The 27,994-nt window shown below is 47.8% G+C and overlaps 5 protein-coding genes across 5 annotated transcripts; all 5 read right to left on the bottom strand.

Moving 5' to 3' along the window:
* Nucleotides 1-136: 136 nt before the first annotated feature.
* si:ch73-330k17.3 (IGFBP domain-containing protein) lies at nucleotides 137-2,126 on the bottom strand. Its single transcript, XM_057051245.1, has 4 exons — nucleotides 1,423-2,126; nucleotides 692-779; nucleotides 430-625; nucleotides 137-295 (listed from the first exon to the last, which is right to left on the bottom strand). Exons 1-4 carry the CDS (start codon nucleotides 1,727-1,729, stop codon nucleotides 236-238), a joined length of 651 nt encoding a protein of 216 aa, XP_056907225.1. The 5' UTR covers nucleotides 1,730-2,126; the 3' UTR covers nucleotides 137-235.
* An 80-nt stretch (nucleotides 2,127-2,206) lies between these two features.
* myo5c (myosin VC) lies at nucleotides 2,207-11,409 on the bottom strand. The gene is made up of 40 exons (XM_057051205.1): nucleotides 11,271-11,409; nucleotides 10,881-10,991; nucleotides 10,631-10,802; nucleotides 10,394-10,538; nucleotides 10,171-10,327; nucleotides 9,961-10,104; nucleotides 9,808-9,889; nucleotides 9,609-9,716; nucleotides 9,321-9,427; nucleotides 8,977-9,242; nucleotides 8,813-8,894; nucleotides 8,597-8,737; nucleotides 8,400-8,522; nucleotides 8,245-8,328; nucleotides 8,037-8,171; nucleotides 7,841-7,938; nucleotides 7,623-7,709; nucleotides 7,435-7,546; nucleotides 7,139-7,350; nucleotides 6,870-7,035; nucleotides 6,640-6,786; nucleotides 6,413-6,577; nucleotides 6,235-6,328; nucleotides 6,107-6,170; nucleotides 5,750-6,024; nucleotides 5,606-5,669; nucleotides 5,453-5,533; nucleotides 5,198-5,378; nucleotides 5,031-5,124; nucleotides 4,881-4,944; nucleotides 4,642-4,810; nucleotides 4,478-4,562; nucleotides 4,308-4,406; nucleotides 4,062-4,216; nucleotides 3,896-3,985; nucleotides 3,668-3,818; nucleotides 3,155-3,440; nucleotides 2,903-3,077; nucleotides 2,744-2,824; nucleotides 2,207-2,667 (listed from the first exon to the last, which is right to left on the bottom strand). The coding sequence occupies exons 1-40, from the start codon at nucleotides 11,295-11,297 to the stop codon at nucleotides 2,515-2,517; spliced, it is 5,232 nt and encodes a 1,743-aa protein (XP_056907185.1). The 5' UTR covers nucleotides 11,298-11,409; the 3' UTR covers nucleotides 2,207-2,514.
* A 732-nt stretch (nucleotides 11,410-12,141) lies between these two features.
* On the bottom strand, nucleotides 12,142-22,199 carry LOC130536578 (unconventional myosin-Va-like). The gene is made up of 38 exons (XM_057052632.1): nucleotides 22,173-22,199; nucleotides 21,862-21,972; nucleotides 21,341-21,512; nucleotides 21,005-21,149; nucleotides 20,758-20,914; nucleotides 20,543-20,686; nucleotides 20,362-20,443; nucleotides 20,120-20,227; nucleotides 19,933-20,039; nucleotides 19,593-19,858; nucleotides 19,431-19,512; nucleotides 19,213-19,353; nucleotides 19,002-19,127; nucleotides 18,781-18,864; nucleotides 18,459-18,581; nucleotides 18,290-18,387; nucleotides 18,135-18,221; nucleotides 17,926-18,034; nucleotides 17,616-17,827; nucleotides 17,388-17,544; nucleotides 17,079-17,318; nucleotides 16,704-16,925; nucleotides 16,340-16,412; nucleotides 16,140-16,261; nucleotides 15,417-15,473; nucleotides 15,107-15,334; nucleotides 14,967-15,031; nucleotides 14,824-14,898; nucleotides 14,503-14,701; nucleotides 14,253-14,346; nucleotides 13,845-13,961; nucleotides 13,620-13,765; nucleotides 13,460-13,549; nucleotides 13,222-13,372; nucleotides 12,864-13,146; nucleotides 12,608-12,782; nucleotides 12,454-12,534; nucleotides 12,142-12,366 (listed from the first exon to the last, which is right to left on the bottom strand). Exons 1-38 carry the CDS (start codon nucleotides 22,197-22,199, stop codon nucleotides 12,214-12,216), a joined length of 5,109 nt encoding a protein of 1,702 aa, XP_056908612.1. The 3' UTR covers nucleotides 12,142-12,213.
* A 1,620-nt stretch (nucleotides 22,200-23,819) lies between these two features.
* Nucleotides 23,820-24,979, bottom strand: arpp19b (cAMP-regulated phosphoprotein 19b). The gene is made up of 3 exons (XM_057052132.1): nucleotides 24,782-24,979; nucleotides 24,217-24,339; nucleotides 23,820-24,136 (listed from the first exon to the last, which is right to left on the bottom strand). Exons 1-3 carry the CDS (start codon nucleotides 24,824-24,826, stop codon nucleotides 23,966-23,968), a joined length of 339 nt encoding a protein of 112 aa, XP_056908112.1. The 5' UTR covers nucleotides 24,827-24,979; the 3' UTR covers nucleotides 23,820-23,965.
* Nucleotides 24,980-25,684: 705 nt separating this feature from the next.
* Nucleotides 25,685-27,366, bottom strand: rsl24d1 (ribosomal L24 domain containing 1). The gene is made up of 6 exons (XM_057052130.1): nucleotides 27,182-27,366; nucleotides 26,536-26,649; nucleotides 26,387-26,459; nucleotides 26,250-26,313; nucleotides 26,037-26,122; nucleotides 25,685-25,931 (listed from the first exon to the last, which is right to left on the bottom strand). The coding sequence occupies exons 1-6, from the start codon at nucleotides 27,260-27,262 to the stop codon at nucleotides 25,858-25,860; spliced, it is 492 nt and encodes a 163-aa protein (XP_056908110.1). The 5' UTR covers nucleotides 27,263-27,366; the 3' UTR covers nucleotides 25,685-25,857.
* Between the last annotated feature and the right edge of the window lie 628 nt (nucleotides 27,367-27,994).

Here is a 27,994-nt window from a genome sequence, read left to right as displayed (position 1 = left end):
TATTGTAAAATGTGCAACAGCACTTATATTTTAAGACGATCATTTTAACCGATTACGTGGTAAATAATCACAAAGACCAGATGTGTAGCTCATAGGATAAATTCATGATAGTTAAAATGACACGGAGATTGATCGGTTTTTATTATACGTAAAAGTTTTATTCAGATTAACACCACATTCAAAATGAGAAATGTAAATTTTATAATGTACAGATTGACAGTTTAAAGTGAATTTATCATTTAGACGCGCTCGGACACGGTGGGACCAAGCACAGAAAGTGTCCGTCAGTGATTCCCTACCGGGCAGAAACAAAAGACATGAATAATAACAACAACAATAATAATAACAACAATAATAATAATAACAATAATACTAATATAAAAATAATGGTGCTAATAGTTAATAATAATATTATTAATAATAACGCACCTGTAAATCGTTATGGCAAACCGGATTTAGCAGCCCCGCCAGGTGAGTGTGCACACACCTTCCGTACCTGTGCAGGCAGGCGGAGTCGGAGCGCGTGCAGGTCTGCGGGCACGGCGGGGGGTTCAGCAGCAGACAGCTGGAGCAGGAGGTGTGCTGGCACGACCCCTGACAAGGCGCTTCCTCCAGGGACACCGAGCTGTGACAGGGTTGAATAAATGAACTGGCCGTAATGAATCAACGCTGAAAGGTCGCTCTGACTGACCGAGCAGAGCAGGTTTCCAGGGGGTGAGCCTGGCAGTATTCCCTGCTGCACTCTGGCTGACAGCTCTCCGGACCTGGAGATTCAATAACTGCACACATACACAGACTGTAAACATATAAATAAAGAGAAACATGACTTTAGGGGACGTCGAGACGCTTTTTCATCCTCGCCAGATAGCTTATCGGTGATGATAAGAGGTGTGATTATGGTTTTACTGCTGGCAGAACCCATAGACTCAAAGGAAGCCGTGACCACACTATCAGCCATCAAAGCTGATAATCAAGATTTATCACACTGCCAGACGCAAGTGAATCTGCTTTCAAATATTGTCAATAGAAAAATCACTTATCTTGAAAATGTAATTTCTTCTTACACATAGATTGTGGTTGTGTTGTCACTTACATCCCATATTTCTGTTTCCAAATATTGCAAAGTGAGCATCTTTTAGAGACAGATGCTCAGGAGTGTAAAAGCCACAATAGCTTTGATGGCACAAGGACAAAAAAAGGGGGAAAGTTTCATCATTTTGGAGGATTAACAGATAAAGACATCAGCAGAAATGCTTTTCTCCCATTAAAATGCCTGGGAGGGGGTAAAGCGTCCCTGCGGGAGAACAGCTAAAACTACATAAGAGTCACAAGATTTAAATAGTAAAAGTGTAAAAATGTTGTCTCACTATAGCTCATCTGAAATACACCTATTTTAAATGAGGTCATAAAGTGTTCTTTTACCTGTCTGACAGATTCCTTCGTGGTCGGAGCCCTGGGACACACACACCAGTCCCTGGTCACATTTGCCCAGATAGTCCCACGTTCCTCCACACGTCTCCCCCTCTGCTCTGGCACAGACAGGGCAGCAGCCGCACACGCCCGTCGTGACCCCACCTTTACACAGGAGCTTCAGCGCCCGGCGAGAGGAGCAGTGCACCTGTTCACACGGTGGACAGTGGAGAGCCTGGAGCCGCCGGGCTGCCCCGGGGACCCCGTCCTCCGACCCCATCGCCCCTAAGAAGGCACCCAGAAGAACGAGCATCCACATTGTTGAGCAACCTCATGAGGTGGGAGAAGATCAAAGGGTTTTTATACACACATCTGGCCCTGGAGCGACAGCAGAGCCACCCCCTCCACCCCTGCAGGCAGCCAATAGATGAGGGAGGGGGGGTTTGAATGGATGGATTTTAATACGCAGTTAATTATCCCCTCATCTTATCTCCACACTATCAACGGTGCCATTTTGCATTGAAATGATCCTTCCCTCTGAAGACTGGACCCTTTTGTATTTGGAGTCACATGACCTGTCGGAGGGGTAATTCAGCGCACGCCTGTACTCAGGTAATGACCTATTTCTTCCAAGAACAAAAGGATTAAGACTTCAGCAGGTTATCAGGACAGGATAACTCGGATGTTTCATAGGTCTGTGCGCACCTAATAAAACTATAGGAGCTACCGACGACACGCCGAGTCCTTCAGAGAAACGTGCTTAACATACGAGACCATTTGAGCGAGTGAAGGCGCATTTTTCTGTTCTGCAAAAACTTTATTTCTAGCAAAGTGCAAGTTGAAACGTAGACTTTTGTGTCTTGATTCTGAGACGCTGTGGTATAAAACTTGCGTAATTTCATTTTTCTATCACACAGCAGTTTAAAACACAGTAAAACGTTGAATAAGACAAAAAATACATTTGTGGACGTAGATAATAAAATATCGCAGAATTTAGGTGCAGCTCTCCAAAAAAAGGTTCAGTTTCAATTTAAAAAAAAAAAAGATTACAGGTATCTACATTAATTACAGACATTCCAAACACACAGTGACATAAATCATCTGTCATATCCGAGTCAGGAAAGCCAGGTTGAGGCTGCTGGGGACCTGCAGCAGCTCCAGCGCCTGCGTGGACGGGCAGAAGGGGAAGGTGACCTGGAAACGATAGTCCGAGTCAAACATCAGCTGGGCGGAGCCGTCGCGGTCCTGCAGCATCGACTGCAACGAGGAGCAGACGGAACAATCAGGCGGGCCGGTTCCTCCCGACAGTGGAACGGAAAACCGCAGAGCTCACCTGAACTTTGCGTACGAACGACGGCGACACCCTCTTCTCGAAATCGTCGATGGGCGTGTAGGAGTTCAGGATCTTCACGATCTGCAAACAAAGGTTTCGAGGAATTACGCCCGACGCCATATTCACGAGGAAAGAAACCGCGTCGCCCGTATGAGGAACCTGAACGGGCTTGAGCTCAGTGCATTCCTCAACGATCTCCTTGGCGTCTCCGTCGGTGGACTTGTTGACCTGCAGCAGCCAGGCGGCCTGACACAGCGGCCTCAGGGTGTTGATGGCGTTGGAGCTTTGGAGCTTCCTGTCCTTCAGCCACTCCTCCAGGTAACTGATGTTGCACCTGAACAAATGCCACAGCTCCAAATTCACCTGCTGAGGGCGAAACCTCGTTTGGCTTGAATGAAGCGGAGCCCAGACCTGATCTGCATCCCTTTCCTGCAGGAACACATGTCTTTGCGCAGCATGATGCTGTTGAGGGTGATGGCCCCCACCAGGTAGAAGAGCTGCTTCACAGCCTGGTTGATCAGCCCCTGATCCATGCCGTGTTGGCTCATGGTGGAGTGGAAAAGGCTCAGCTGCTGAATGATGGAGGAGATGGTGTAGGTGTCGGAGTCCTCGTAAATGCTGTTGGATCGCTTCCTGAAGCCCGAAGGCTTCATGCTCGAGATCCCCTGCAGACTCTCGTGCTCCAGCATCCCCGGTACTGTCACGAAAGGATGTCAAACACAACGTTTGAGCTCTCTGCTCGAGCCCTCGGTGCTAATAAAATACACAATTCTGCAGCTCTGAAGGTGTAGTAAAAGCACCATATTTACCTATTTTAGAAACACTGTACTCAAGCAAACCAACCTTAGAACTCTCCATATTTTAAAGCATAAAAACTGCAGTTAGCCACGACTGACCAGCGGCAGGATTACGTTTGCACCGTACCGACCGCAGGAGCCAGGTTCTTCTCCATGACCGTGATGAACTGGTGGTAGATGTGGATGGCGAGGTCGCTCAGGATCTGCCGGTGCTCGGACAAATCAAAGTTCTGCAGGCAGTTCTTCTTCTGGCGCGGAGAGCTCTGCTTCATGAACTCCTTTTGTGAAGAAGAAGAAGACAGGTGAGGGTGCGGAGGCAGGTGAGGAGCAGGCATGCTGAGGAGCGCGCACGCACCTCCTCCCCGCTGTACTGCTTCAGACAGTTGAGCAGCTGATGCGTGTTGGAGAGCCAGAACGACAGCAGCTCAAAGTCTTTCTGGAAACTCTGAAACCAGAAGTCCCGTTTCACTTTCCCCGCCATCGACACCACGACCGTCCAGATATCTGAGATTCAGCCTCACCGAGATGACCTGTTTGACCGCACCGATGACCGCGTTCATGAGAGACTTGAGCTTGGCTTCGTCGCTCAGGTAGTCCGCGTGGCGGATGCACATGAACAGGATGTACGCTGGCAGACCGGGGATCATGTTGACCACCACACCTTTGGGTTTCAGCTCTAGGGGAAGGACATGGAAGGGCTTTTATGTTCTCCCTGCTTTCCAAGGAAGGAATAAAAAGACAAGAGAAACCCAGAAGATCCTGGAAACCTAGAATGATGTTCTGAATGAGCCTGGCTTCATCTTCTCTCCTGTACTCCAGCATGCCCAGATGATCCCTGGGAATGGCAGACTGGGACGCCGGCTTGGCTGCGAGACACACACGGGTTTAAATGGTTGAAAAACACAGCAGAAATACACAGAAAATACAAGGAGGAAACCTTTCTGGGACGTTTCAAAACTCTTTAACTGAGACAGGAGCTTCTTGATTAATCTGCTTTTCTGGTCCAGCTGCTCTTCTAAGTCCTGTAACAAAGACAGATGTTGGTTTCTGCCGCTGTTATTCTCTGCAGGCGCACACACACACACACACACACACACACACCATATTCTCTGCAGTCAACAGTGACGTCTCCTGTCTCAGCTTGATCTTGGCCTCGTTCACCATCAGGTTCTGCTGCTTCAAGTGCTCGTTCTCCTCTTCCAGCTCGTTGATTTGTGCCTGAAGCTCGTTCTGCAGCTCCTCCAGCTCTTTCAGCTTCTCCTCAAAGTACCTAAAACAGCACAATGAATCACCATCGAACATCTTGATCTGATGGATTATCTTTAATTTGAGCGTTTTACCTGCGTTGCGAGTTTTCTTCTTTAATCCTGGTTTGAAGATCATCTGTGATCTTTTGAGATTTTTCTTTCGGCCAAAACAGATAAAATAATGTACAAACCATCATAGTTCAGTCCAAATGTAGCAGAAATGTTAAAAAATCTGATATTTACCAGCCAGTTCTCTGCGCTGCTCTTGTACGTGAGCCTCTAGTTCCTGCTTTTGTTTCTGCAGCTCTGTAACCTGCAGTTTTAGCTCAGGTATCACCTGTGGATCATGTGGAATGAGTGAAAAACTGTCCAATTCCAGTGGGTCACACACAGCGAGTGCTTTAACGCACCGAATTCTCAGAGCCCAGCCTGGACACCTCTTGGCGAATACTCTCGTTGATGTTGCTTTTCTCCTGAAACAGGTTTTGCAGCTTGCTGCTCTCGTTCTGAAGATGCTCCACTTTTAACCTGAAGCCCTCCACTTGGCTCTGGTGGCGCTCCTGCTGCTCCCTCTGGTGGTTTTCCAGGATTCTGCAGGCAAAGATGGAAATCAAAGCCTTTCCTCCTATAACGTTTGTGAGAGTGATGAGGTTGTAACATCAGACCTGGCAGCTTTCTGGAGGCCATCAAAGGCTTCTAGCACATCTTCAACTTCATAGATCTTCTCAGAGGTTTCTGGATTTAACCTATGGAGAACAAACATTTCAGGTTAGAATGAAGAAGATGTGAAAAATGTATATAAATCTGTTTTGAGTCACCCCAAAAGAACCTCCTCTTCAACGGCACCGTGAAGAAGTTGCCTCGTAAAATCGCTGATTTTAACTGCAGGAGAAACATGAATGTGACACTTGTTAAGGCCAAGTTCTGCTCGTTTATGTGCTGGGCAAACATGAGCCCTGCACCTCTGGCTTGTTCCGATGATTGCTTCATCCTCTGGTCCATGGAGCTGAGCTGATTCTGCAGCTTGGCCAGGTCTCTGTGCAGATCTGGAATGGTCTTGACCTGTTTGGTGAGCTGGCTGATTTGTTCCTGCAGGTCCGAGTTCAGCTGCTCTCCCTCTTCGTTCTGCCTCTGCAGGCTGATAATCTCCTCTTTCAACCTCTTTGCCTCCTCTTTCAGTGTCTCCACCTCCTTCTCGTGGTCCAGCTTCAGGATCTCAATGCTGTTTTCTGTGATCCTGCCGATAAGGATCTCATGACACGACTGACACAAGAACACAGAGACCGAGAGAAGCTTGTCGCTGGAGACTTCTTACATACTTCCTGAGCCTTGCTTCATATTCTCTCTCTTCCGTTAGAGTCCTCTTTAGATGATCAAAGTTCTCTGCAAGGATGTAGAACGGGTCAAACTTTAGGTCCAAATTATAGAAGAGCATCAGCCTCATTACCGTTGGCCAGACTGGTCGACTCCTCAAACCTCTTCTCCAAACTCTGCTTCTCCAAGCGCCAAGAATCAATTTCCTCGTGCAGTTGTGTGATTGTCTGGAGATAAAACGGACTCCGTCAGGAACAATCGGACCAGAACTTAGTTTCACTTTAGAGCACGACTCCAAATTCAAAACCCACCAAATTTGCGTCTTCTTTCGCTTTGGCCTCTCTCGCCTCCAGAGAAGCTTTCTCATTGGTTAATTTTTCCAGCTTGGCCTCCAGACCCTGAAGCCGGTCCACAGCCTGAGAGCGAGCGTTGGCCTCGCTCGTCAATCTTTCCATCAAACCGCGGTTCTCTCTGTTCTGTACGGACGGAGAGGGGAGGTTCAGTTCCATCCTCTAAAGAAAAGCTGTGCACCATCTACCTTCTCCTCAATCTTCTTCCTGAGCTGCTGGACCCTGTAGGAGAGCTGAACGTTGAGCACCAGCCGTCGCATGGTCTGAAATCGCCGCCGTACCAGCCACGCCCGCGCGTACTTCTGCAGAACCAGCGCTTTCTGCTCCTCCACCATCTGAGAATCATGGGAAGATGTCAGTGCAGGAGTCACGCGGCGTTACATTATGTCAAACTGATATCTTTTGTTCAGGCTGCAACCTTCTTGTAGCATTTACGGGCCATCCACCCCCGTGTGAAGGCCTGGATGGTGATGGACGCCAAGCGGACGACCTGGTAAATCTGCCTCGTGCGGTAACCTCTCCAGTGTCTCTGGATCACCACCGATGCCCAGCCCCGCTTCAGTGTTTCAGCGCTCACTGTTTTACTGCAGGTGAACAACCATGACCACGCGTCTCAGCATTTCCCTTTGTAAGTAGAGTTTTTCCAACAGTTTGTAAGAGAACGAGGGCGGCACATCCGCGTCTCACCGGATTGTCCTCTTCCCTCGGATGTACTCCTGCAGAATGATGGCGGCCGCCCTCAGGCGGAGGAACTTCCTCCTCTGGCTCCACCCGCGGACGTGTTTCTGGATGGTCACGCAGGCTCTCCTGAGCCGGTCCAGGCGCAGCTTCTCCAGATACGCGACCTGACCCGCGCGGAAAAAGATCTTTGTGCGGCCAAACTTGTATTGGTTGGGGTCCTATAGAGATGAAGCCACATGACAAATGCATCACAGAGTAAAAATAGGCGAGTGTCTTGGCGTCCAACGGCGGAAAAGTCTGACCTGAATCACCCTCTGCAGCACATTTTTACAAGTCTGTTTCTTGTCGCTGAGGTCGGCCTCCTGCTGCGACATGAGGATACTGTAGCGGCTGTAAAACTCAATGTACGTCCACCTGCAAGCGTGGCCATCATCATCAACATGCACTGCGGCGACAAGACTGTTGGAATTTGGCTGGAACCTGGAGTCACCTGGACGGGTAGCTCTGTGCGCTGATGCGAATAGTTTCGAGGACTCCGCAGGCCCGCAGCTGCTGCACCACCCTCCTCGAGTCGTATCTTATAAAGACATTAAAAAACAATAAAACAGCAGCGTTTTTGCACCAAAAGCCCCACAATACTTGAACCGACTGGGTTTTCCTCAGTCGTGTCACATTCAAGGCAGGAATTATTATTCCCTGGGTACTCACTCAAATGGGAGCTTTTCATCATTGGGCTTAATGCAGCGCACGTAGTGAGGGGTGGTGGCGTTCAGCGTCATCATCAGTAAGGACAGAGAGCTGCGGAACTGCGTTGGACAACAAAAGTCCATGAGAAAGCGTTTCCAAACCTCGCCCAGCGAGCTCCAATCCCCGCTGAGCAGTGACGGTCAGCAAACATTGACACCTTATCTCCCACTGAGGTTTTCAGCTGCCGATTGGACGGCTTCACTCCGGGCCGGGCAGGCCTCACTTTCACGCCCCTGCCGTTCACAGTGTTCTGTTGCTCCTCCTCTTGGAAAAAGTCGGCTAGGAAAGGAAACTGATAACGGCAAAGCAGGTGAGAAGAGTTGGGCTTTAACCAAACAGTGCTGACAGATAACTACCCACATTACCTCACTGGCCCTCATAATCTCCACTAGTTCTTCATAGAGAGTATCTCTGTTCTTCTCAAGAAAGCCTTTGCACTGGTATTCCACCTGTTTACGGAAAAATACCCTTTAATTGGACGTGATAATTATAGGACGATAAAAAGGCCACCAGACTTCACCTTGTCTGCAAAGTGCTGAATGACAAACGCCTCGTTTGATAACCTCGGCTTCTCGAACAGAGGACTGGCCTCCAGGTAGCTGAACAGCTTCAGCAGCCAGCTTTGGTCGGTGCCCTGAGGAAACTGGAGGTCGAGACGCAATAAGTCGAGATTTCGCAATAAGCTGCGGAGCGTGACCACTGATCGTCTATGGTTACCAAACACTCCTCATCGAGCAGGTCGAGTATCCCCATCTTCGCCTCGATCAGGTGGATGACCGGCTGATTGTCGTAGAAATCGATCAGCGTCCATGGGATGTCCTCCTTCATGTACTCCTCCTGCTCCAGCTTGAACACGTGCTGAAACACAACAGATCTTGGGAACGTTTCAAAAGAGCCGTTCGCCGGTGGCTCGCGACCCGCGCGTGCACGTACCAGATTAAACTGCTGCTGGAGCTTCTCATTTGCATAATTGATACAAAACTGCTCGAAACTGTTGACGTCGAACGTCTCAAAGCTGAGCAGAAAGGACAAGAACATCCCGTCAGAAAGGGCCGACTCACACGTGATTCTCTAGCAGCACAATCGGCCACATCTACCCGTAAATGTCCAGAACTCCGATGAAGGCGTGTTGTTTTCCGGGAGCCTGCAGCGCCCTGTTTATCCTGGATATGATGCAGTCAAACAGGTGGGCGTACATCTGCTTGGCCAGAGCATCTCTGGCATTGACCGCCCTCTTCTTCGGCTCCGGCTTCACCAACGTCTCGGCCGCAAGGACGATCCTCCGATGGCACAGCCAGCGCACCAGCGCCTCCGCCTTCACGGCCAGCAGCTGGCAGAAGAGGGCCAAGTGTGGGTCAGCGAGCTGCGGGGGAGGACGGCAACGTTGAAGCGACTGGTCGTCAGGAGTTCACCTTTCACACAAGCGGGAGCTCAGACTCACGGATATGGACGAACCGTCACCTCCGGAATCGCGGATTTCCACATTGCCCAAGTGCAAAATGGCCGCCAACACTCTGAAGACGTCGGACTGAAAGTCCTCCTTAAACCCTGGAGAAGCAATATGAATATGAAACAATGTACCAAAATGTCGCCTTAAGCTGATGAAGGCTACAGCAGACACATCAAACAATAACCAGGGGAAACCAAATGGCCTCTTTCCAGGCCTGAACCCAGAATAAGGGGTTCACCCAAATGTGTAGTCAGCTTCCATTACTGGTACATTCTTTACCTAGCAGTGTGAAGGTTCTGCGCGTGTCCCCCATGTCTTTCCTGTCGTCCACACCTTCTATCGTGACCTCGCCTCCCATGCAGGTGTACTGGAACTGTTCAGCGCTCACTGCAAATAAACCGCAGCTTCTCTCAGACAGCTGGCGACAGAAGAGGCCATTTCAGAATAAAAGCGCGGCGCGGACGGATCAAGGTCTCACGGAGTTGTAGATGTTTGAACTCCGGCAGGTCAGCGCAGGAGCAGAGCTGGTAGAAGATGTGGTAGTTCCGCTCACTGTCCGCCTGAATGAAACAAGCGTGTCAGTACCTCGGTTTGGACAGCCCGGACCGTCCCGTCCCTGCTCTCAAACTACCTGAAAAACCACCCTGGATTTCTCCAAGAGATACGTCCTCATGTTGGCTCCGGTGATGCGGTACCTCCGGTCAAAGCTGATCTCCGTGTACTTCCCAAAACGGCTGCTGTTGTCGTTCCTGGTGGTCTTTGCATTCCCGATCGCCTGGAGAGGAACTCCGCTTCAGGTTGGGAATTCTGAAGCAGGCTGTGAGCCTCAGACGTGTCATACCTCTGTTATTGGATTGGAAGCCAGGACTTTGTCCTCAACCCGTGCTTTACTTCCAGATTTGCTTACCACAGCAAAGTACCTCATGGCGTAGCGAGCAGACACTGTTTTACCAGCTCCAGACTCACCACTGACGATGATGGACTGGTTCTTGTGGTTCCTGAGGGCAATGGTGCACTCTAATGTCCATATACAATTTATTGTTGTAAATTTCCACTTTATATACCTGGCCATTTGTTTGTATGCCTCCTCTGCCACCGCAAATATATGAGGGTCCATGTCACCCATGTTCTGGCCCGAGTAGGCGTGAATGATTGCATCTCCATAAATAGGAAGCTGTTTGTATGGATTTACAGCCACCAGTATGATACCTGCAAATGAGGAAATGACTCAGGCCGAGCTGGAAAACACAAACCTGCGCCTTTGCCGCAGTTGGGCAGCCCAGATTCTGCTGGATCGGTACCGCAGTACGTGTAGATGATCCTGGATTCCACGAACCGCACTTTCAAGTTGTGCAGAACTGCAGGTTCGTGCAGGTAGCTGAGAGCAGTGAGGTCGTTCTCCCCGACCAAGATGTCCGGGTTGCGAAGGGGGGGCAGGTTGGGCTTGGACGGGTCCACGGGGTAGTAGCTCACCTGCGCAGCGGTGTGAACGCGTCAGCTGACGTTGATTTTTTCCACCCTCATAAATCTGCGGGTCACACTTTTACTTACAGCACCATTTTCAAGAAGCAACTCCAGAGCGCTGTCTCCCAAATGGAAGTCTTCCAGGATCTCTGCGGATTTCCACACATGTTCCGCATCCAGGATCCATACTCTGTTTGACTACAGCGCACAGCAAAAGCGACAAGTTTACGCCGCTGCGCAGATAGAAGATAAAAGTTCTACAAACTGAACAAACACAATAAAGCTGCGCTGCCGTCCGTAATAACTGCGAGTTCCATAAATCTGCGGGCATAGGAAGATGCGAACAATTAAAATGGGAGAATGTTTGCGCAAATTCCTTCGCGTCCAGGCTCGCGCATCCCAGCGACTCTTCCATATGTCGCTTTACAACAGCGCGAGCGCGGCTGCTCCCGTGAAGTTGCCCCTTTTTCCTCTTACCACGGTGTAGAGTTCCATCAGAGCCATGTCTGCACATTATGTTTCCAACTTCTTCTCGGACGGTATCTGTGTCTCATCTGTTGTGGGCGACCGTTCCAGGTTACCGAGTTCCCCTCCGTCTCCAACGAGTTAAGCTGCACGGGGTTACCCCGCACTTCCGGTTTGCGGCTTTCACGGCAAAACTAACAAGGTGCGTTTTTACTTTATTTCTTCTTTTGGGCTCAGGCCAAATACGGCTGTTTTATATTTCGTGCAGTTGTGCTGTGACTTTTACTGAATATGCTCCCTGGGTTTTCAACCAATCACAAAATACAGGCCTGTAGCAAACGCACTTATATTCGATGACTGTACTGAGATTTTACGCATTTTTTAATTTGAATCGCTTTTATTCTGAAGACACCAGCGTTTACATGGCAGGTTTGGATCGTATTTCCGGTTTGTTCACCTGTCGCGCGCTGGAGTTGCGTGACTCCGCCTTCTCGTCTTGTGACAACAGCGGTGTGACGTATGGGTGTGCTCGTTTGATTAAGGATTGTGACAACAGGAGGAACCGGATACAGGTCTCCATGGTAACCTCATCAACGTGCAAACACTTTTCGTCACAAGTACTACCAAATTCCATATTTGTATTATTTATACTGTAGACGGAGTCCCAGAATTAAAGGAATGAAAATTCCCAGGGATTCTTTTATATTTTTTATATGTTGTGATCAAATTCACCTGAAGCCTCGGTCTCACAAATCCTCTGGCAAAGAGACACATGTTTGATGTGCGAGGCACAAAATTCGCGGAGACTGAACCAGAATGACCTCTGGAAAACATCTGGAAGAGGGCATTAAAGAGATGCCCACGAATCTTTTTGCAACAAGAGTCTGAGTCCCTGTAGATGATTTATTCCATGTATTCCAGTACATACTATATATGCTGTATGTTTTAATTTCCATTAGATCCGGGTGAGGAAGTCCAGATTGAGGCTGGCTGGGATCTGGATGGTTTCCAGAGCAACAGTGGAGGGTGTGAAGACAAGGTCGAGGGTAAAGATCTTCCTGGGGTCCATCAACAATGTGAAAGAATCAACTCTGTGCCTTAAAATATTCTGCAATGGGTGAGAAAAGGACCAAGAGCTTAGAGAATATGCACCAGGTCATTCTCTTGCCTTATTTCCAACCTTACAGCTGCTTACTTCCACAGTTGTGATGAAAGCGGGAGACACTCGCTCTTCGAATTCAGTCACCGGCGTGTAAAGGCTCAGTATTTTAACGATCTGTTGACAAAGTCAGGAGCATTGACGCCAACTCTTCGCTGGTTTGGCCTGAGATGGCTGAACGGGCTCTGACCTGTGTGGGGCTGATGGCGGTGCACAGGCTGCCGATGGAGGCGGCGTCCGCCTCCGTCTTCTTGTTGACATGGAGAAGCAGCGCGGCCTGTTTGAGGGGCTCCAGGGTCTCCTTGGCGCCACAGTCGGCCAGCTCCCGGTCTATCAGCCAGTCCTGCAGCTGCCAGGTGTTGTACCTGAAGCCAGAAACAGCAGAACATTGACCCAGGAAGACGGCAGCTCTTACAGGTCTTTTCTCTCCAACGAAAAGGCCGGACCTGATCTGCAGGCCGGTGCTCCAGGAGCACATGCCCTTCCTCAGCAGCAGGTGGTTGAACGAGACGGTGCCGATGATATAATACAGCTGTCTGACCACTTGTTTGATGAGGTCGTTGTCCACGCCGTGCCGATTCATGGTGGTGTGGAAGTGGTCCAGGTGCTGCAGGAGGACCTCCACCGTGATGGCCTCCTCCTCCAGGAGGCCGATGCTACTCTTCCTCCGGCCCATCGGCTTGGACTCCAAAACGGCCTGGGTGGTCTCGGGGTTCAGTATGCTCCTGACTGTTGAAGAGAAAAGAACACAAGCTTCTCTCATTTCCAAAACGAAGCCCAGCTCTCCAGGGTGCGGCGCCTTACCGATGATGGGCTGCAGGATCGCCTCCGAGCATTTGATGAGCTGGTGGTAGATCTGGTTGATCAGGTCGCCCAGAACCTCCTGATACTCTGACAGCTCGAAATGGGCGAGACTCTGTTGATTCTGCTTAGCGGTGTTGTGTTTTCTGACGGCCTACAGAGGAATGGGACCACCAGCGCTCCATTTACAAGGTTTGCCCCGTTAACTGCCCCTCTGGCGTCACACCCTCAACCCCTTTACCTTGTCTCCGCTGTACTGCTTCAAACAGTGCCTCAGTCTGCTCGCGTTGGCCAGCCAGAACGACAGCGCCTCAAACTCATTTCCCCTCCGCTAAAGGAAGAATTGCAAACTCAATCGCGTTCCGCAGCTTGCCCGCCATCGGTTACTGTTCACACGTCACCTTGACGACGCCTTTGATGCTGCTGATGGCTGAATTGAGCAGAGCGCTGACCCGCTGGTCGTCGTTCACGCAGTCTGCGTATCGCACGCACATGAAGAGGATGTACGCAGGAAGTCCGGGGATGAAGGCGCCGCAAGGCTTCAGGTCTGAGGGGAACGTGGCATTGGATGGCGGCGCTGATGCCAACAGCTGGACTGATTCCGTCAGCGCCGTCCATGAACTTACCTGTGACCACCTTCTTCAGGAGGCGGCTCACGTCAGCCACCCTGTACTCCAGCAGGCCCTGGAATTCGTGCTCCTTACGGGGGATATTCGCCGCAATGGCGCGCGGCTGGGCAGCTGCTGAGCACCAGAAAAAGCAGCGTTAGAGGAGCTAAAACCTCCTTCTTTCAACAGGAAAAGGCGCCAGAATGTGTGGAAGCAGATGCTGAAATCTAATGATGAAGAAACCGGAGTGGAGGAATATTGTCAATGTTTAGCTAAACAGGACACGCCCACTTTAATTTTGGTGCTTTTCCTGCATGCGGGCAAACAGGAAACCAGCCAGTCAGAGGCAGGCCTGCTGGAATGTCGCCGAGCTGAGCCTGACCTCCACCGTGCAACCACAGAAACGAAAGAATAAACCCAGCTTACCTTCATACGCCTCCACCTTTTTCACGTAGTCTTCCAGCTGCTCCTTCAGTTTGCGAATAGCTTCGTCTTGTGTCTCTCGCTGCTTCAAGAGTTCCTGCAAGTAAAGAAACAGACATGAGGGCAAAATAAAGAGGAACCAGACCCGTGCGAGAACAAAGAGCACAACGATAAACGTCCCTTTAAAGTAGGTACGCTGCTTTTTTAAGAACTCGTCTGCAATAAATGATCAGAGTCGGGCTGAATGACCTACCAGGTTCTCCCTGGTGAGCCGGGTGATCTCATGTTTCAGGTGCCCCTCAATGTGGGCATCTTCAGACAGGACCAGGCTTTGGGCCAGCAGATTCTGCTCCTCCTCCTTCTCCTTCCTTAACCTCTCCACCTCGTCCAGCAGCTTGTTGTACTCCTCCGTGTGGACGCGTCTCTGCTGCTGCATTTGGCTCTCAAGAAGTCTGGAAGGTGGAGCCACCAGGGAAGTAGCTTTTATTTAACTATATCCTGAACTCTCTGTGACTGGATCAGAACGTGTGTGGTGCAGAAGATCCAGGACTGCCCGTCAAGCAATGCCATTTACCTGTTGGCCTCTTTCAGGCCTTCGTAATCTCGCCACAGCTCGCCGTCTTCATCCAGCGTGCCGAGAGGAGTGGTCCTTCAGGAACAGCATAGGTCAGAGATCTGAAGCAACAGGACCGACGTCCTCGGGGTCTGACGCCTTACCTGTCCACATTTGAGAGTGAGGGACCCTCCGGATCCAGCTTGACACTTTCTCCTAATGTAGAGTCCTACAGAGAAATCCATATGGGACAGACGTCACAAGCACACCCATTTTTAAATAGAGGGTTGATTCTCGTACACACCCTGCGTTTAACAGCATCCTGACGGATCATGTGTGAATGCAGGAGCAGCACCTCCTCTTTACGAATCTCCAGTTCTTCATTGGAAGAATTGAGCTGGGCCAGCAGAGTGTTGTAGGGCCGAGAGCCCGGGGTGGGGGGCATCAGGTGAGCGTTCTCGCTGCTCAGAGATTTACGCAGGTCGTTCAGATCCCGCTTCAGCTTCCTGTTCTCCGATTCCAGCTCATGCCGCTGCATCCAAAAGGAAAACAGCAATAGGATTATGTGTGAACGGCCTTGAAACCAGACGTTAAAGACGCCGTGTTGGTCGGACCTTCAGTTTCTCCAGGTCCAGTTCAACGGTACCAACGGTGATCTGCTCCACCGACTCCTTTTTAGGAGAACATACACATATGAGTGGGAGAGGAAGACAATGGTCCTGGCAGGAGATAAAGCAGCCATATTTCTACTCATTTCACAAGGCAGAAGCGCAGCACAACTTTATGAACCTCTGCAAGCAGCAGCAGGAATGCTGCACTAACAGGATTATGGCTGAGACGTGGACAGAGGAGGGAAAAGAGCGCAGCCATCATGAAAGGAGCCACTGTTCCGTTCAGCCTCCGGAGGTGTTCTGAGAATAAATATGAAATGATTCGCCTTTTCCTGGAGGCTGCACGAGCAAACCAGGCGCAACACCAGATTTCCACCATAAAATCTAGAACCCCTTCTTGTTAGAATAAAAACATCTCTACTGATAAACGGGAAAATAGCAGCAATAGAGAGAATATTGTGAGTTAAAAGGTGAGATGTGTTAAAAGCAATTTAGTGAACGAGAAAGTTGAGTTTTAAGTAATTCTGAGCGTTTTGTGACAGGAACAATGAATGAATGTCAGGTTTCTAAAGAAATAAGCCATTTCTGTGATTAAAGGAAAACTTTAAAGCAGCATGAGCTCTAAATCAGCTCATCCTCTCAAAATCATCAGAATCTAAAGAGGTTGTGAAGCCAGAAAACACAAATCAGTGCAGACTAAAGGTCAATTATGCCAGTGTTCCATACCGTAAGAGTTCTATCTTCTGCCTGGACTTGTTGCTCCTCCAGGTTTAGATCGGCCCTTTGGTAGCCAGAACACGCCTCCGTTAAGGTGCTGTCCATCTGTTTTGTCCACTCAACAAGATTTTCTGGGTGGGGGGGGGGGGGGACATTTCAAATGAAGGGTTGTTACGAGGCTGTGGAGGCTGGAGGGGGACGCAGCGTACCTTCTGGCTGGAGGACCTCCGCAAGGATTCCTGTGTTCAACAGGCTGTTTCTCAGATGAACCTCTTCTGTCACCTGAGATTTAAAGGAAAAGAGTTGAATTCTCTCTAACGACTACCGCTAGTTTCAATCTGACAATTCCCTGGTTCGGTTTCGAAACATCATGATATAATGATGAATTTGTTTAGGCAGAGGAACTGTGGCTGTGACAATCAGGTGACTCGAGCGGTGAAGACATTTTTAATTCTTCTGTTAAGCAGCTGAAATCAAACGGCTTGACAGAAGCACCTTTGAGGCTAAACGGTGTTGCAGGAAGCCAGGTTGAAACGTTAGTCGTGGCGGCCAGAGTGGAAGGGCGGGACCTACCTGCTGGGTCTCCTCCTCGTTGACCTCCATCTGCCCTTCCAGCTGTGTTTCATCCCTCTGCTCCAGGAGGCAGAGCTGCTCCAGCAGAGAGTGAATCTTCTCTTCGTGTCCTCTGGCCTCCTGCTCTAAATCCAGCATCTTCCTTCTGCTCGCCTCTCGCTCTGAAGTCAGGAACGTCTCTACCAAACGCAGCAGCTTGCTGAGCTCTCCTATTTCCTGGTGCTGCAGGGGGAGGGTGGACACACATGCTGTTCATGTGATATGACAACTCCCAATGACCCAATGTGTCCTCCACAACAGTTGTAGTAGATTCCAGAGCGACCCGCTACCAAGAACAGACCAAGAGGCCGGCTCCAATAATGGATAATAGGCTACCTGCTGGGTTATTTTGTGCTGCAGCTGCATAATCTCCTTCTCCATGCCAACGTTGAGCTTCTGGAGGTGCTCCACAGAGTGAGCCTTGGATTTCCGTTTTTTTAATTCTTTCTTGGGCCTCCAGCCACGTAGGGGGCGCTGCAGCAGAATGGCGGCCCTGACGGCCCGTCTGTGACGCTGCCTCTCCAGCCAACACCCCGCCCATTTTTGGAGGATCACAGCCTTCTGCTCAAATATCATCTGAGTAATTAGACACACAAACATAGTTTTGAATCAGCCGTACCCAGAATGATGCTGCTTGTGTGTTACCTGATGCTGCTGCTTTCTGGCCAGGTGAGCTCTCAGGAAGGACTGAATGGTAACGGCGGCAGCGCGCCACTGCTGGTAGCGTCTCTTGGTTGCCCACATACGTGTGTTCTTCTGTATCACCACAGCTGCTCTGGTTCTCCTCAGACATGTAACATAACTGACAAGAAAACCATTAGAATCCTGCCAGAAAAAGGGAGTTTTTTTTCCTCATGTGCTGCGCCTGTTCACCAGCGTGCCCGGTAACCCCGTAAACATCTCTGGATGGTGACGGCAGATTTCCTCATCCTCTGGTACTTCGTGTGGGCCAGCCAGCCGCGGACGGTCTTCTGGATGCTGACACAGTCCGAGCACAGTTTAGCAGAGCGGAGCGTCTCCAGGTACGCCACCTGTCCAGCCCTGAAGAACAGCTTCGTTCTGCCAAACCGAAACATGTCCTGGTCCTTGGGGGCGAAGCAGCCACACAGCACGAGGGGGGGCCATTAGTGATGGCGTCCATTTTTATGCAATTTTAAGCTACTTTTGCAGAATTTCTACACACCTTGATGAGTTTTCTGGTGATATTTTTGCAGGTTTGCACGGTATCGGGAAGCAGGTCTCTCTGCTGAACAAGGAAGTGATAGCGGCTAAAGAACTCCTGGTAGGTGCTCCTGCAGCAGCGAGAGGAACAGGCCAAACGTGAGCTGGTCTCTCGTAATTACAGGAAAAAGAGCGGTTTATGATATGTCTCTGTCGGCTTTAGTCTTCTACCGATATGGGAATCCTGCTGCTGAGATGCGGATCGTTTCAAGGATGCCACATGCGCGGAGCTGCTGCATCACCTTCAGAGGGTCCAAACTTGATGGAGGACACAAACAGAGCGTTGCTTCAAAACGCCTTGATCAACCAAAGACTCCCGTACTCACACAAAAGCAGCTTTGTGATCGTTGGGCTTGATGCAGCGCACGTAGTGAGGACTCGTCGCATTCAGGGTGTCCATCAGCGAATGAAGAGAGTGTCGAAACTGAGCGAGATCAGAGCGTTCTCAGATTAGAGTGTTCTCAGAATGGCTCCTCCGGCTCTGACTCCTCTCACCTGACACCCGACGGTCTTCACGTTGTGCCTCCCAGGACAGGAAGTCCTGACGGCGGCGGCGTGCTGGTGAGGAGCAGCCGAAGCCCTCTCGTCGTTCTCCAACAGCTTTGGTAGCAAATCAAACTGTAACGAAGGAGGAAGCTCAAAGTTATCATCAAACAGCAGGTGGCAGCGTTTCACAGGCCGGAATTTTCCCGTTTGTGCGTCAACATTCACGGAATTTACGGCGTTTGTTATTCCAGAAGGTGCTGACATTGTGTTTCTGTGGGTTACGCAAAGTAAAGGGGGAGAAATCAGAGGTGGAAGGATAATAAACAATTACTTTGCTCCTTTTCAGCACATTGATCAGCTCCTGGTTGACTCTGTCCATGTTTTTCTCCAGGAAACCGTCACACTGGTACTCCACCTCAGAACAAAAGACCCGGTCATTCAAAGCTCTTGGACCAAGTACAACAACTGTTCCCATTATCCATTATCCTGATTAGACTCCATGTAACATTTCTTGTCACAGTTTATGCCAAAGGTTGTTGTTTTAAATTGCACCTTGTCTCCAAAGTGGCGGATGATAAAAGCGGTGTTTGATAATTTGGGTTTGCCAAACGGAGCCTGTTTCTTGAGGAGCGTGTTGTACATTTTCTGGGCCCATGTCTTATCTGAGCCTCTGGGCATCTACGGAAAGAGGAAAAGGTGACCTCAGCCAGTCCCGGCCTTTATTCTCACCCCCACAAACATCTTTATTGGGTTTTCTTCCGACCTTGCACTCCTCATCCAGAAGTTCCAGGATCCCCAGTTTGGACTCGATGAGATTGATGACAGGCTGGTTATCGCAGAAGTCAATCATGGTGTAGGGGATCCCTTCTTTGGCATATTCCACTTGGCCCAGCTTGAAAACATGCTGGAAGCAGCAATAACGGAGGGCTGAGAGGAACGTTTGAGTAGAGTGAAGCGTGCTGAGGTGCAGGAGAACCCTACCAGGTTGAACTGCTGCTGCAGCATTTCGTTGGCGTAATTGATACAAAACTGCTCGAAGCTGTTGACGTGAAATATTTCAAACCTGGGAAAACAAACAAACAAACTTTTCAGTGACGAGCTGCCCGATGGTGTCAGACGCAAAGTGGTCGCGAGCGTTCGTACCCGTAAATGTCCAGCACGCCGATGAAGGACTGTTGTTTGACAGAAGATCTCAAAGCCTCGTTGATGCTGTCCACGATCCTTCCAAAGAGACGTGTGTAGACGTGTTTTAGCAGCGCGTCCCTGCTGCTGACGGCGCCCGACCTGGACACACATTTGACGTAAGTGTCTGTGGTCGTTTTGAGTTTGGCGTGGCACAACCAGTGGGCCATGTCGTCACAGGACACCCCCGTTAGCTCGCAGAACGCCATCAGGTGGACGTCACCTGGCTGGAGACACGTTAGAGCTCATGTCAGACGTGGGCGGAGAGACGAGAGCTCAACATTAAAGACAATAAACTCACAGGAATTCTGCTTTGGTCGTCAGACTGATCGTTCACCTGCACGTTTCCCAGGTGCAGAATAGCTGCCAGAATTTGGAAGATGGCCATTTGTTCCCTTTCGCTGATTCCTACAACGAGCAGGAAGATTCGATGCCTTAACCACGATCACCCTTATTGATTGGGAAACTCCAGACGGACACACGCTCACCTAAAAGGGACAACGCCCTCCTGGTTTTGCAGAGCTCTTTGATCTCATCCACTCCGGTTATGAGCGAGCTCTGACCCTGGTTGGCACAGTCAAAGTCATCTATGCAACCTTGAAACATTAACAACAGATAATCGTCATTCCTGTTCTTTTAAAATAGTCAAAGCAGGATTTCACAGTTGTTTTAATTGTCCTGGAATCGTGATGAAGCGGCCGTGTTGCTGCTCTGTTGGCGACACTTGTACCTAGTTTGAAGGCTTGAAACTCCGGTAAGTGTGAGGAGGCGCAGAGCTGGTAGAAAATGTGGTAGTTTCTTTCCCCACAGGCCTAAAATGAGTATAAAATAAGGTAAAGCACAGATCTGCAGACGCTGGCGTGTTGATGTTTGGAGTCAGGACGTCGGGTGACCAACGAGCGCCACGTCACCTGGAACACGACCCTCGACTTCTCCAGTAAGTAGGTTCTAATGTGAGCCCCGATGATGCGCCGCCGCCCGTCAAACAGGATCTCGATGTACTTTCCAAAACGGCTGCTGTTGTCGTTCCTTATCGTCTTGGCGTTCCCGAAGGCCTTTGAGAAACACGGCAGCTGCGGTCAGTGTCCGCCGCCAGTCGGCTGTCTGGGGATTCGTGGCGCGTTACCTCCATGATGGGGTTGGAGGCCAGCACCCGCTCCTCCACGCTGGTCTCTTTCGAGGAGCAGCTGACGGTGGCAAAGTAGCGCATGGCGTACTTGGCCGAGATGGTTTTCCCGGCACCAGAGTCGCCGCTCACGATGATCGACTGGTTCCTTCCCTCTCTGTGTCCAACACAGTCGGGAAAAACAGATTTGATTGGAATAAAAAGATCTCTTCTAAGGCTGTTTTCAATGCAAATGACCTGCGCTAACCTGTCCATCTGCTTATAAGCTTCCTCTGCAACTGCGAATATGTGCGGGTCCATATCTCTGGTGTCCCCGCTGTGGTATGCGTTGATGATGTCCACTCCGTAGACGGGCAAGCTCTCGTAAGGGTTAATGGCAACCAGGACGATTCCTTAACGGCCCAAAAACACCCAGTTAAACCAGCATCTGGACTTTCTGTGCTCCAGATTCATGTGATGCAGCTCAGTGTGGGATGCTTTCAGAGCCGCCTGAGCACAGCCGACCAGCACCAAACACTGTGGACGGCGTCAGAGGGAGCGCAGCTGCAAAGTCAACGGCGATAGTGGGAGCGGAGCTCATTACCGCAGTACGTGTAGATCAGCCGGAAGTCCGTGAAGCGCACTTTCAGGTTATGCAGCAGCGCAGGCTCGTCCAGGTAGCTGAGAGCTGTCAGGTCATTTAAGTCCAGCTGCATGTTCGGGTTCCTCAGCGGTGGGAGACTGTCGGTCCGGGGGTCTATTTTGTGCTCCACCACCTAAGAAGGCGAAACCAAACAGGCTTTAGGAGAGGAAAAAAGGGCAGAATTCCTGAAATCAGCCGCAAGCAGGACCCCTCAGAACCAGCAAGAGTCATTGGAAAAAGTCAAGATCCTTGCTGGTTCTGCAGGGCTCAGCCCCCACCCAGTGGGGGGTTAAGGGCCCACAGTGGAGGAGATGTTTAGGGATTCGAACCATCATTTACGCAGCACATCTGTTGCAACACAGTGAGTCTTGGTTGGATACCGATGGATATTTAACGCGATACCTCCACGGCCCACAGCACCCAGACTTGTGAGGCTGTTTTGGCAGAGAAATGTCACTGACATCGGAATTCGCCCATCTCACCTTGCCATCATCCAGCCGCAGACTCAGGGTCAAGTCTCCGGGAGTGTAATCTCTGATGAGCTCCGCTGACTTCCAAACTTCTGCTTCATCTGGGAGCCATACGGGGACATGCTGATGGGAGGAGGACAGGTCAGAGCGCCACAATCAGAATTTCAGGATATTTCATAGGATAAAGGGATGGGCAGAGAGGACCGAGTGGAGGAGCCTGAACCTTGTGATGGTGTGGATGCCATCATATTGAAGACATTAAAAACTCATCAATCCCTAAAAACCCACAACTGACAACATCCCAGAATAAACATATACATTACCTTTGTGTAATGTTCCGGAGATAGCATGGTTCAGAATTCCCAACAGGATTACTCAAACTTTTTCCATTAAAAAAAACTTTTTTTTTTTCCTTTAAAAAATGTTTTGAATAGGTCTGTTAATTGATCAAGAAGCTTTGCCTTGATTCTTGGAAGATCAAAGATCAAGTCCCGCAGATCCTTTGATCGTCATGTTGCCGTTAGATCCAATTTCCGCCCTTTCCAGCTACCGCGGTAAAACCAGCGGCGCCCGCGTTTGGAGCGCACCTTAATTATGAACTTTACGGTAATTGTAAAACCGGAAATGCTGTCTGAGACGTTGGGTACATCCGGTCTTCAAAATAAGATATATTTTAATCTAATCTGCAAGCATTCTCTTAAACCTACAAACACAAAATCAGATGTCGAACAAATGTTTAATAAATATCCCACTAAATTAGCTCACTTAGGACTTTTATTATATTTTTCACTCTTGCTCAACCTTCAAGTACCTAAAAAAAAATTCAAACTTTATCTTGCTTAGATAGTGTTAAGTGATTTTTAAAAATTCTATGTCAGGTTAGTTATGACAATAGTGAGTTCTACAGTTGTGACACATTTTGTGGGTTAAAAAATGTCCAGAAACAGATATTTAATATGAGAGGACATGGACACAATTTGAAACTCGCCTTTTCTTCCGAACCGCTTTATCCCTCTCAGGGTCACAAAGGGTGGAGGCAGGTGCACATTTGTGGGTTTGGTACCTTGCTCAAGGGTACCTCGGCAGGTTTTCTGGCACCTTCTGTGTGTTGTCTGCATTGGGGCTGGAACCGAGAACCCTCTGCTTCTCAGTCCAGTCCCAACAGAGCGCCAAAATTTGAAACTGCGCATGCATAAATGATCATTTAGAATCAAGAAAATGGGGAGAAATGAAATTTACCATCTACTTATTAGGTATTATGCAAAACTATTTTATTTACAAAAACAAATGGCACTCTGTGACTAAACAGTAAATGCACATGCACACAAGTCAGGGGATTATTCATTCCATAAAATCCTGTGATTCCAGTCAGACAGCAACAGACAACTCAGTCAAAAAACTCACAACTACGCTCACCAAGGGAGCAAATATTGCTCAAAAAGTTTCTCTTAAGGCCATTTATACGGTCCGGATGAAATGGAGACCAGCAGCGAGTCATGTGGAACCAAACCGATGTCATCGAAATTAAAATGCAAATGGCGACAATGAGCGTGCGGCCCGATCGATCCGCTTCAAGGTACGAGCAAAAGGCAATGGATCCACAAGGAAGGGTTAGGGAAAACGGGAATATTTAGTGTAGAACCTGCCTTGTACTGGGTGGCTAAATAGTTTCAATAGTGAAGGCAAATCATGCATCAAGATCACAGATACAGCAATGACATCTGCTCCATTTGTATCTTTTAAAAAATAATAATAATAAGAACGTGGACTAACAAGTTCTTTGTGGTCATGCGATCACTCTTCAGCTCAACCAATTTGCATGAAGCATTTTTCCTTAAGGGAAAGATAATCAGACACTGGGAAAACACCAATTTGTGATGATATTTGGTGTCGGAGTAGAATTATTTCAACATTCGGTTGATGAGAAACCTTTTAGCAACCACTCTTGTGTTTAAATTTAGCAATGCAGGTCTGATAGTGGCATTTTATTCGAGGTTTTGATGTAGTACATAGCTTCTTCCAAATGGATAAATATATACAAAAGGTAGAATATAAACACATAAACAGCAGGAAGATAAGAAGTGAAGGGTGGAATGACAACAAAACAATAAAACCATTAACCAGCAAGTTTGCTGGTCACAATTGAAGTCTTTCGCTGGGGCAGGTCCTGAGGTGTTGGGATGTGGCCACCGGTGATCTCCGTCTTCTCCGACGGGGCTGAGGGCAACTGTTTGTTCTTCATTTTTGCTTTGGCCATGTTGTAGTCCCCAGAGTCAAAGTATTTTGGCTGGAAAAGGTTAAAAGATATAAAGTGAGAATAGTGCAAGTCAGGTATGGTCAACAGGGGCCATTCCAGCTGAATTATACCCCCTTCTGGAGTCTTTTCCTGAGAAGGTCTGAACCTCCAGGCTTCGTCCCAAGGTTAGGATACCTGGCCTTCAACTTGGCCTCCTCCGCTTTCTCTGGACTGATGACTTTATCATCCAGTTCCTTTAAAACAACGATGTATCGTGTTAAAAAACGCCGTCTCGCTGCAGCATTTCAAGCTTCAAGTAGGCAAAACAAACGGCGACTAAAGTTCTATTCCTATAGCAGCAATATTTAACGTGCTTATTGTGTGATGCACGATATGTTAAGCGCCGCCATGAGGGGAAACTCTTGACTAGTATTTCCATTAGCATTAATCATGACATCCAACAGCTTTGTTTGCTAGCCAAGTTATCAAAGTTAAATATTCTTCCAGGGAGTAATTGCTCTTCTTTCACCAATAGGCTTGTTTCTGATTCTTGTGTGATACGTAGCATGCTAATTTTATTGTACTTACATCATTTGTCAAAGAGTAGCATGCTAGCTCATGCTAACCAGCGGTACGCTAATCGGTTTTAAAAGGAAAGATTCCATTTCAAGGCTGCACCGCAGTGTTACAGTTTACCTGCTGCTCGTCAGTAGTCACGGTTCCTTCAATCTCCTCGGACATGGCTGCACCAAACCCCTGCACTGCTCGAAACCTGGATGAAACCGTTCAACCAGCTCTTGTGGGAGATGTCAGGACGCTACTAGCAGCTCGGAGGCGGGCGAAGACCGGAGCCTGTCCAGCAACAGGCCAGTGAATCGATGCCAGAAAAGTAGATGGCGCAGTTTAAAAGCCCCGATCGATCACGTGTCAAAAGTAAACTACCGTAAATTCCGGACTATAAACCGCTACTTTTTCTACACTTTATACAGTTGAATCAGTCATTTTTACTAACCGTCATCAACATGGAAAATACTAGAAGAAAAGCATATGATGCGACTTTTAAGTTAAAAGATTTTAGAAGATCTTAGAGGTGGGCCATCGGGGTGTTTTAGATTGTTCATTGTTTGAGTAAAAAAGCGTAAACAACGTAATTTGTGTGTAGCTGATACAAACGTATATTTCAAGGTAGCTGCATTACAGACACTGTTAGAAAAAAAGCATTTACCGGTACAATATATTTGTTTATGTTGCTAAGCGGATTAAATTAAAGGAAAAGTTAAAAAATCCTGACGTGATAAAAATTGGATTTAGGGTCTCTGTATAAACATACATGTGAAAAGAGTGGCTGTTGTTTCTTACCTGTCACTCGTCTCTTACGGTAATAAAAACATATACCGGTACTTAATGTTTTCGATCTAATTTTTCATATTACTACACGGGATACCTGCGGCTTAAAATCAGGTGCGCTCTGTAGTCCAGAATTTACGGTATAAAAGATTGAGAGATTTACATTTAAATCTGGGTTAGTTTTGACCACAGATGATAGATCAGATGCAAAATTAAACCCTTTTTTTTTTTTATAAATACTGCAAATAAAAGCAATTTTCAAAGTGTTTATTTTTTGACTCGCATATTGTCGGATTCTGTGTAGTCCAACAACCACCCACAAACAACATAAAAGGCAGGTAAGTGTTTAATTTCTGTAAGTTGTACATGTTCGGTCAAAAATTTATACGGTTTCAAAACTAAATGCTGTGAAGTTGAATTCTGGATCAGTTGTCATCCTCCATGTTGACGTCTTCTTGTAGCTTTTGCACCATCTTTGCTTCCATCTGTTTGGATTTTCCTGTAAAAAAAAAATAATAATAAAGAAACATGACCACACTGCTGAAATCATTCCATGAATTTTTTTGATATTCTTTTGCTATTTAGAACCTCCAATTTTTTTTACCTGCATGTGGCGCTTTGATAAGGTGAATATTTTTCTTCACTTCGGTGATGGCTTCTTCTTTTTCTAACTGCTTGCCCTTCTTTAATCTATAAATTAATTTAGGAAAAAAATGAATAGATGCAAAGGAGACATAAACATCAACTGTGTTATGAGGTAATGTAAAAAAATAAAAGATAATAGACAAAATACAAGAAAATGAAAGATGTTGCTCACCTGTTCATAATAAATCTGGCTTGTCGTTTCTGTTTGATTTCTTCTACCCGCTTCATCGCTTCAACTGTAAAAATCAAGACACTTCAGTAAAAAAGCCAAGTGACAGCATATCAGCTAAAACGTCATGGAAACATTACCTGTCTTTTCCCAGAGATTCCTGTTATATTTAACAGGCGCGTTTCTGCGTTTCTCAAACTCAAAAGAGTTATCCTGGAAAAGAAGACAGTGTTAGATGAGCAAACCCAACAAATGTGTGTGCAAAGGCAGATCTGTAGTCTCAGCTCACCACTGTCAGCTCCTTTCCTGATGCCTTTCTAAAAGCTTTGGTCCATCTGGTTTTTCTTGGATTTCGCTTCTTCTTGAAGTTTTTGACACATTTTGATCTGCAGAATCTGAATGTCTAAATTTTCAAACATAAGTAGAGACACAAAAATGTAATAAACTTTAAAAGGTGACAATGCATCAAACATTCTAACGGTAAAAATGTGATTTTTATGAGTATTTTTTATCAATATGAGTAGTTTCTGATGCAAGGCAACACCTGTATGCATCAATTAAGTTTGTCGTGTCATAATTTTGAATAACAATGTAATTTTAGGCCAAATTCCTGCAATAATTCCAGCTTCACGCTTTTACTCGCGTCTGTAGGTGGCGCCATTTCCCGTCAGACAACGGTGACTTATAATTACTTGCTTCTTTTATTAAGTAAAAAGGCAGCAATGACACGAAGTTTCGCCTCTTTTAACCAACAGTGATGCAAATTTTTATTCAACATCGACTATTTTCTGTGTCTTCGCTATTTAAACCTCGTCCCACGTGAGTGACCACAGCATGTTTTCCAGCTAACTCAGCTAGCCAGGGAACAGAAAACGCTCAATTGTGAGCTTCTCTTATATTTACACATAAATGCAAACACAAAGGAGGCATCGTACCTTACAGTCGTTCCTTACAAACATTGCTCCATGGCCGGGATAAACAGGTCCCGAGCAGAAATAACACTTTTCGATGCGCATTTTCCACGGCAACGACGCTGCCTGCCACGGATGACGAAAACAAGGCCGCCTCCCCGCTTCTTCTTCTGCATCATCGACTCTGCTGTCCGGGGAGCCTGGCGGCGCTTTGCTGCCCCCTTCTGGACACCTGCGTCATCGACTCTGCTGTCTGGGGAGCCTGGCGGCGCTTTGCTGCCCCCTTCTGGACACCTGCGTCATCGACTCTGCTGTCCGGGGGGCCTGGCGGCGCTTTGCTGCCCCCTTCTGGACACCTTTTAAACACTCGGAATTTCTTCGTACTACTACTACTTTTTAATGCTATAATGTCCGAGTTTGCGTTTATTTCAGCGTTTGCTGACTGAATATTATTTAAAGGGTGATATTTTTATTTTAAATTACCGAAAATCACACCGTATTTATTTTAACCCATTTCAGATAGTCAGAAATAATTGTAACTTACTTTAATTTCAATGCAGGATCACTAAATCATTCCAATGGAAGTTAAATTTGATGAATTCTCTCAAAACCAATGTTGTATATATGCCCCTTTTTATAACTTGTTATCTTAACAAACTTTGTTATATAAAGTTCTTTTTCCAGGAACAATTTTATTATCTAGTTGTTGTTGAACATCTTGAGTATAAAAACATCTGGTGCAACATTTCAACTCATAAAATAATTTCTTCTGTTGCACACTTTGGCTTAAAAGAAGTGGTTTTGTTAAAGCAAAAATATCAGAAAACCATAATTTAA

Source organism: Takifugu flavidus, chromosome 13 (genome assembly GCF_003711565.1).
Source record: "Takifugu flavidus isolate HTHZ2018 chromosome 13, ASM371156v2, whole genome shotgun sequence".
Classification (NCBI taxonomy): Eukaryota; Metazoa; Chordata; class Actinopteri; order Tetraodontiformes; family Tetraodontidae; genus Takifugu; species Takifugu flavidus.
This window is presented reverse-complemented; position numbering and strand designations above follow the sequence as displayed.

Coding starts and splice junctions, on each gene's coding strand:
- si:ch73-330k17.3 (XM_057051245.1), bottom strand. CDS start 1,729: ATGTGGATGCTCGTTCTTCTGGGTGCCTTCTTAGGGGCGATGGGGTCG. Junction 780..1,422: donor CGAAGGAATCTGTCAGACAG/GTAAAAGAACAC, acceptor GTATGTGTGCAG/TTATTGAATCTCCAGGTCCG. Junction 626..691: donor CTGGAAACCTGCTCTGCTCG/GTCAGTCAGAGC, acceptor ACCCTGTCACAG/CTCGGTGTCCCTGGAGGAAG.
- arpp19b (XM_057052132.1), bottom strand. CDS start 24,826: ATGTCCGAGGAGATTGAAGGAACCGTGACTACTGACGAGCAGCAG. Junction 24,340..24,781: donor TGACTACTGACGAGCAGCAG/GTAAACTGTAAC, acceptor GTTGTTTTAAAG/GAACTGGATGATAAAGTCAT. Junction 24,137..24,216: donor GGAAAAGACTCCAGAAGGGG/GTATAATTCAGC, acceptor AACCTTTTCCAG/CCAAAATACTTTGACTCTGG.
- rsl24d1 (XM_057052130.1), bottom strand. CDS start 27,262: ATGCGCATCGAAAAGTGTTATTTCTGCTCGGGACCTGTTTATCCCGGC. Junction 26,650..27,181: donor TTGTAAGGAACGACTGTAAG/GTACGATGCCTC, acceptor TTGAAAATTTAG/ACATTCAGATTCTGCAGATC. Junction 26,460..26,535: donor CAGGAAAGGAGCTGACAGTG/GTGAGCTGAGAC, acceptor CTTCTTTTCCAG/GATAACTCTTTTGAGTTTGA.
- LOC130536578 (XM_057052632.1), bottom strand. CDS start 22,199: ATGCTATCTCCGGAACATTACACAAAG. Junction 19,859..19,932: donor ACGACCAAAGCAGAATTCCT/GTGAGTTTATTG, acceptor ACGTGTCTCCAG/CCAGGTGACGTCCACCTGAT. Junction 17,319..17,387: donor CCAGAAAGCAGCAGCATCAG/GTAACACACAAG, acceptor CTAATTACTCAG/ATGATATTTGAGCAGAAGGC.
- myo5c (XM_057051205.1), bottom strand. CDS start 11,297: ATGGCTCTGATGGAACTCTACACCGTG. Junction 10,539..10,630: donor GATCATCTACACGTACTGCG/GTACCGATCCAG, acceptor CCTCATTTGCAG/GTATCATACTGGTGGCTGTA. Junction 4,217..4,307: donor CATTCAGAACATCATTCTAG/GTTTCCAGGATC, acceptor TCCTTCCCCTAG/AGCTGAAACCCAAAGGTGTG.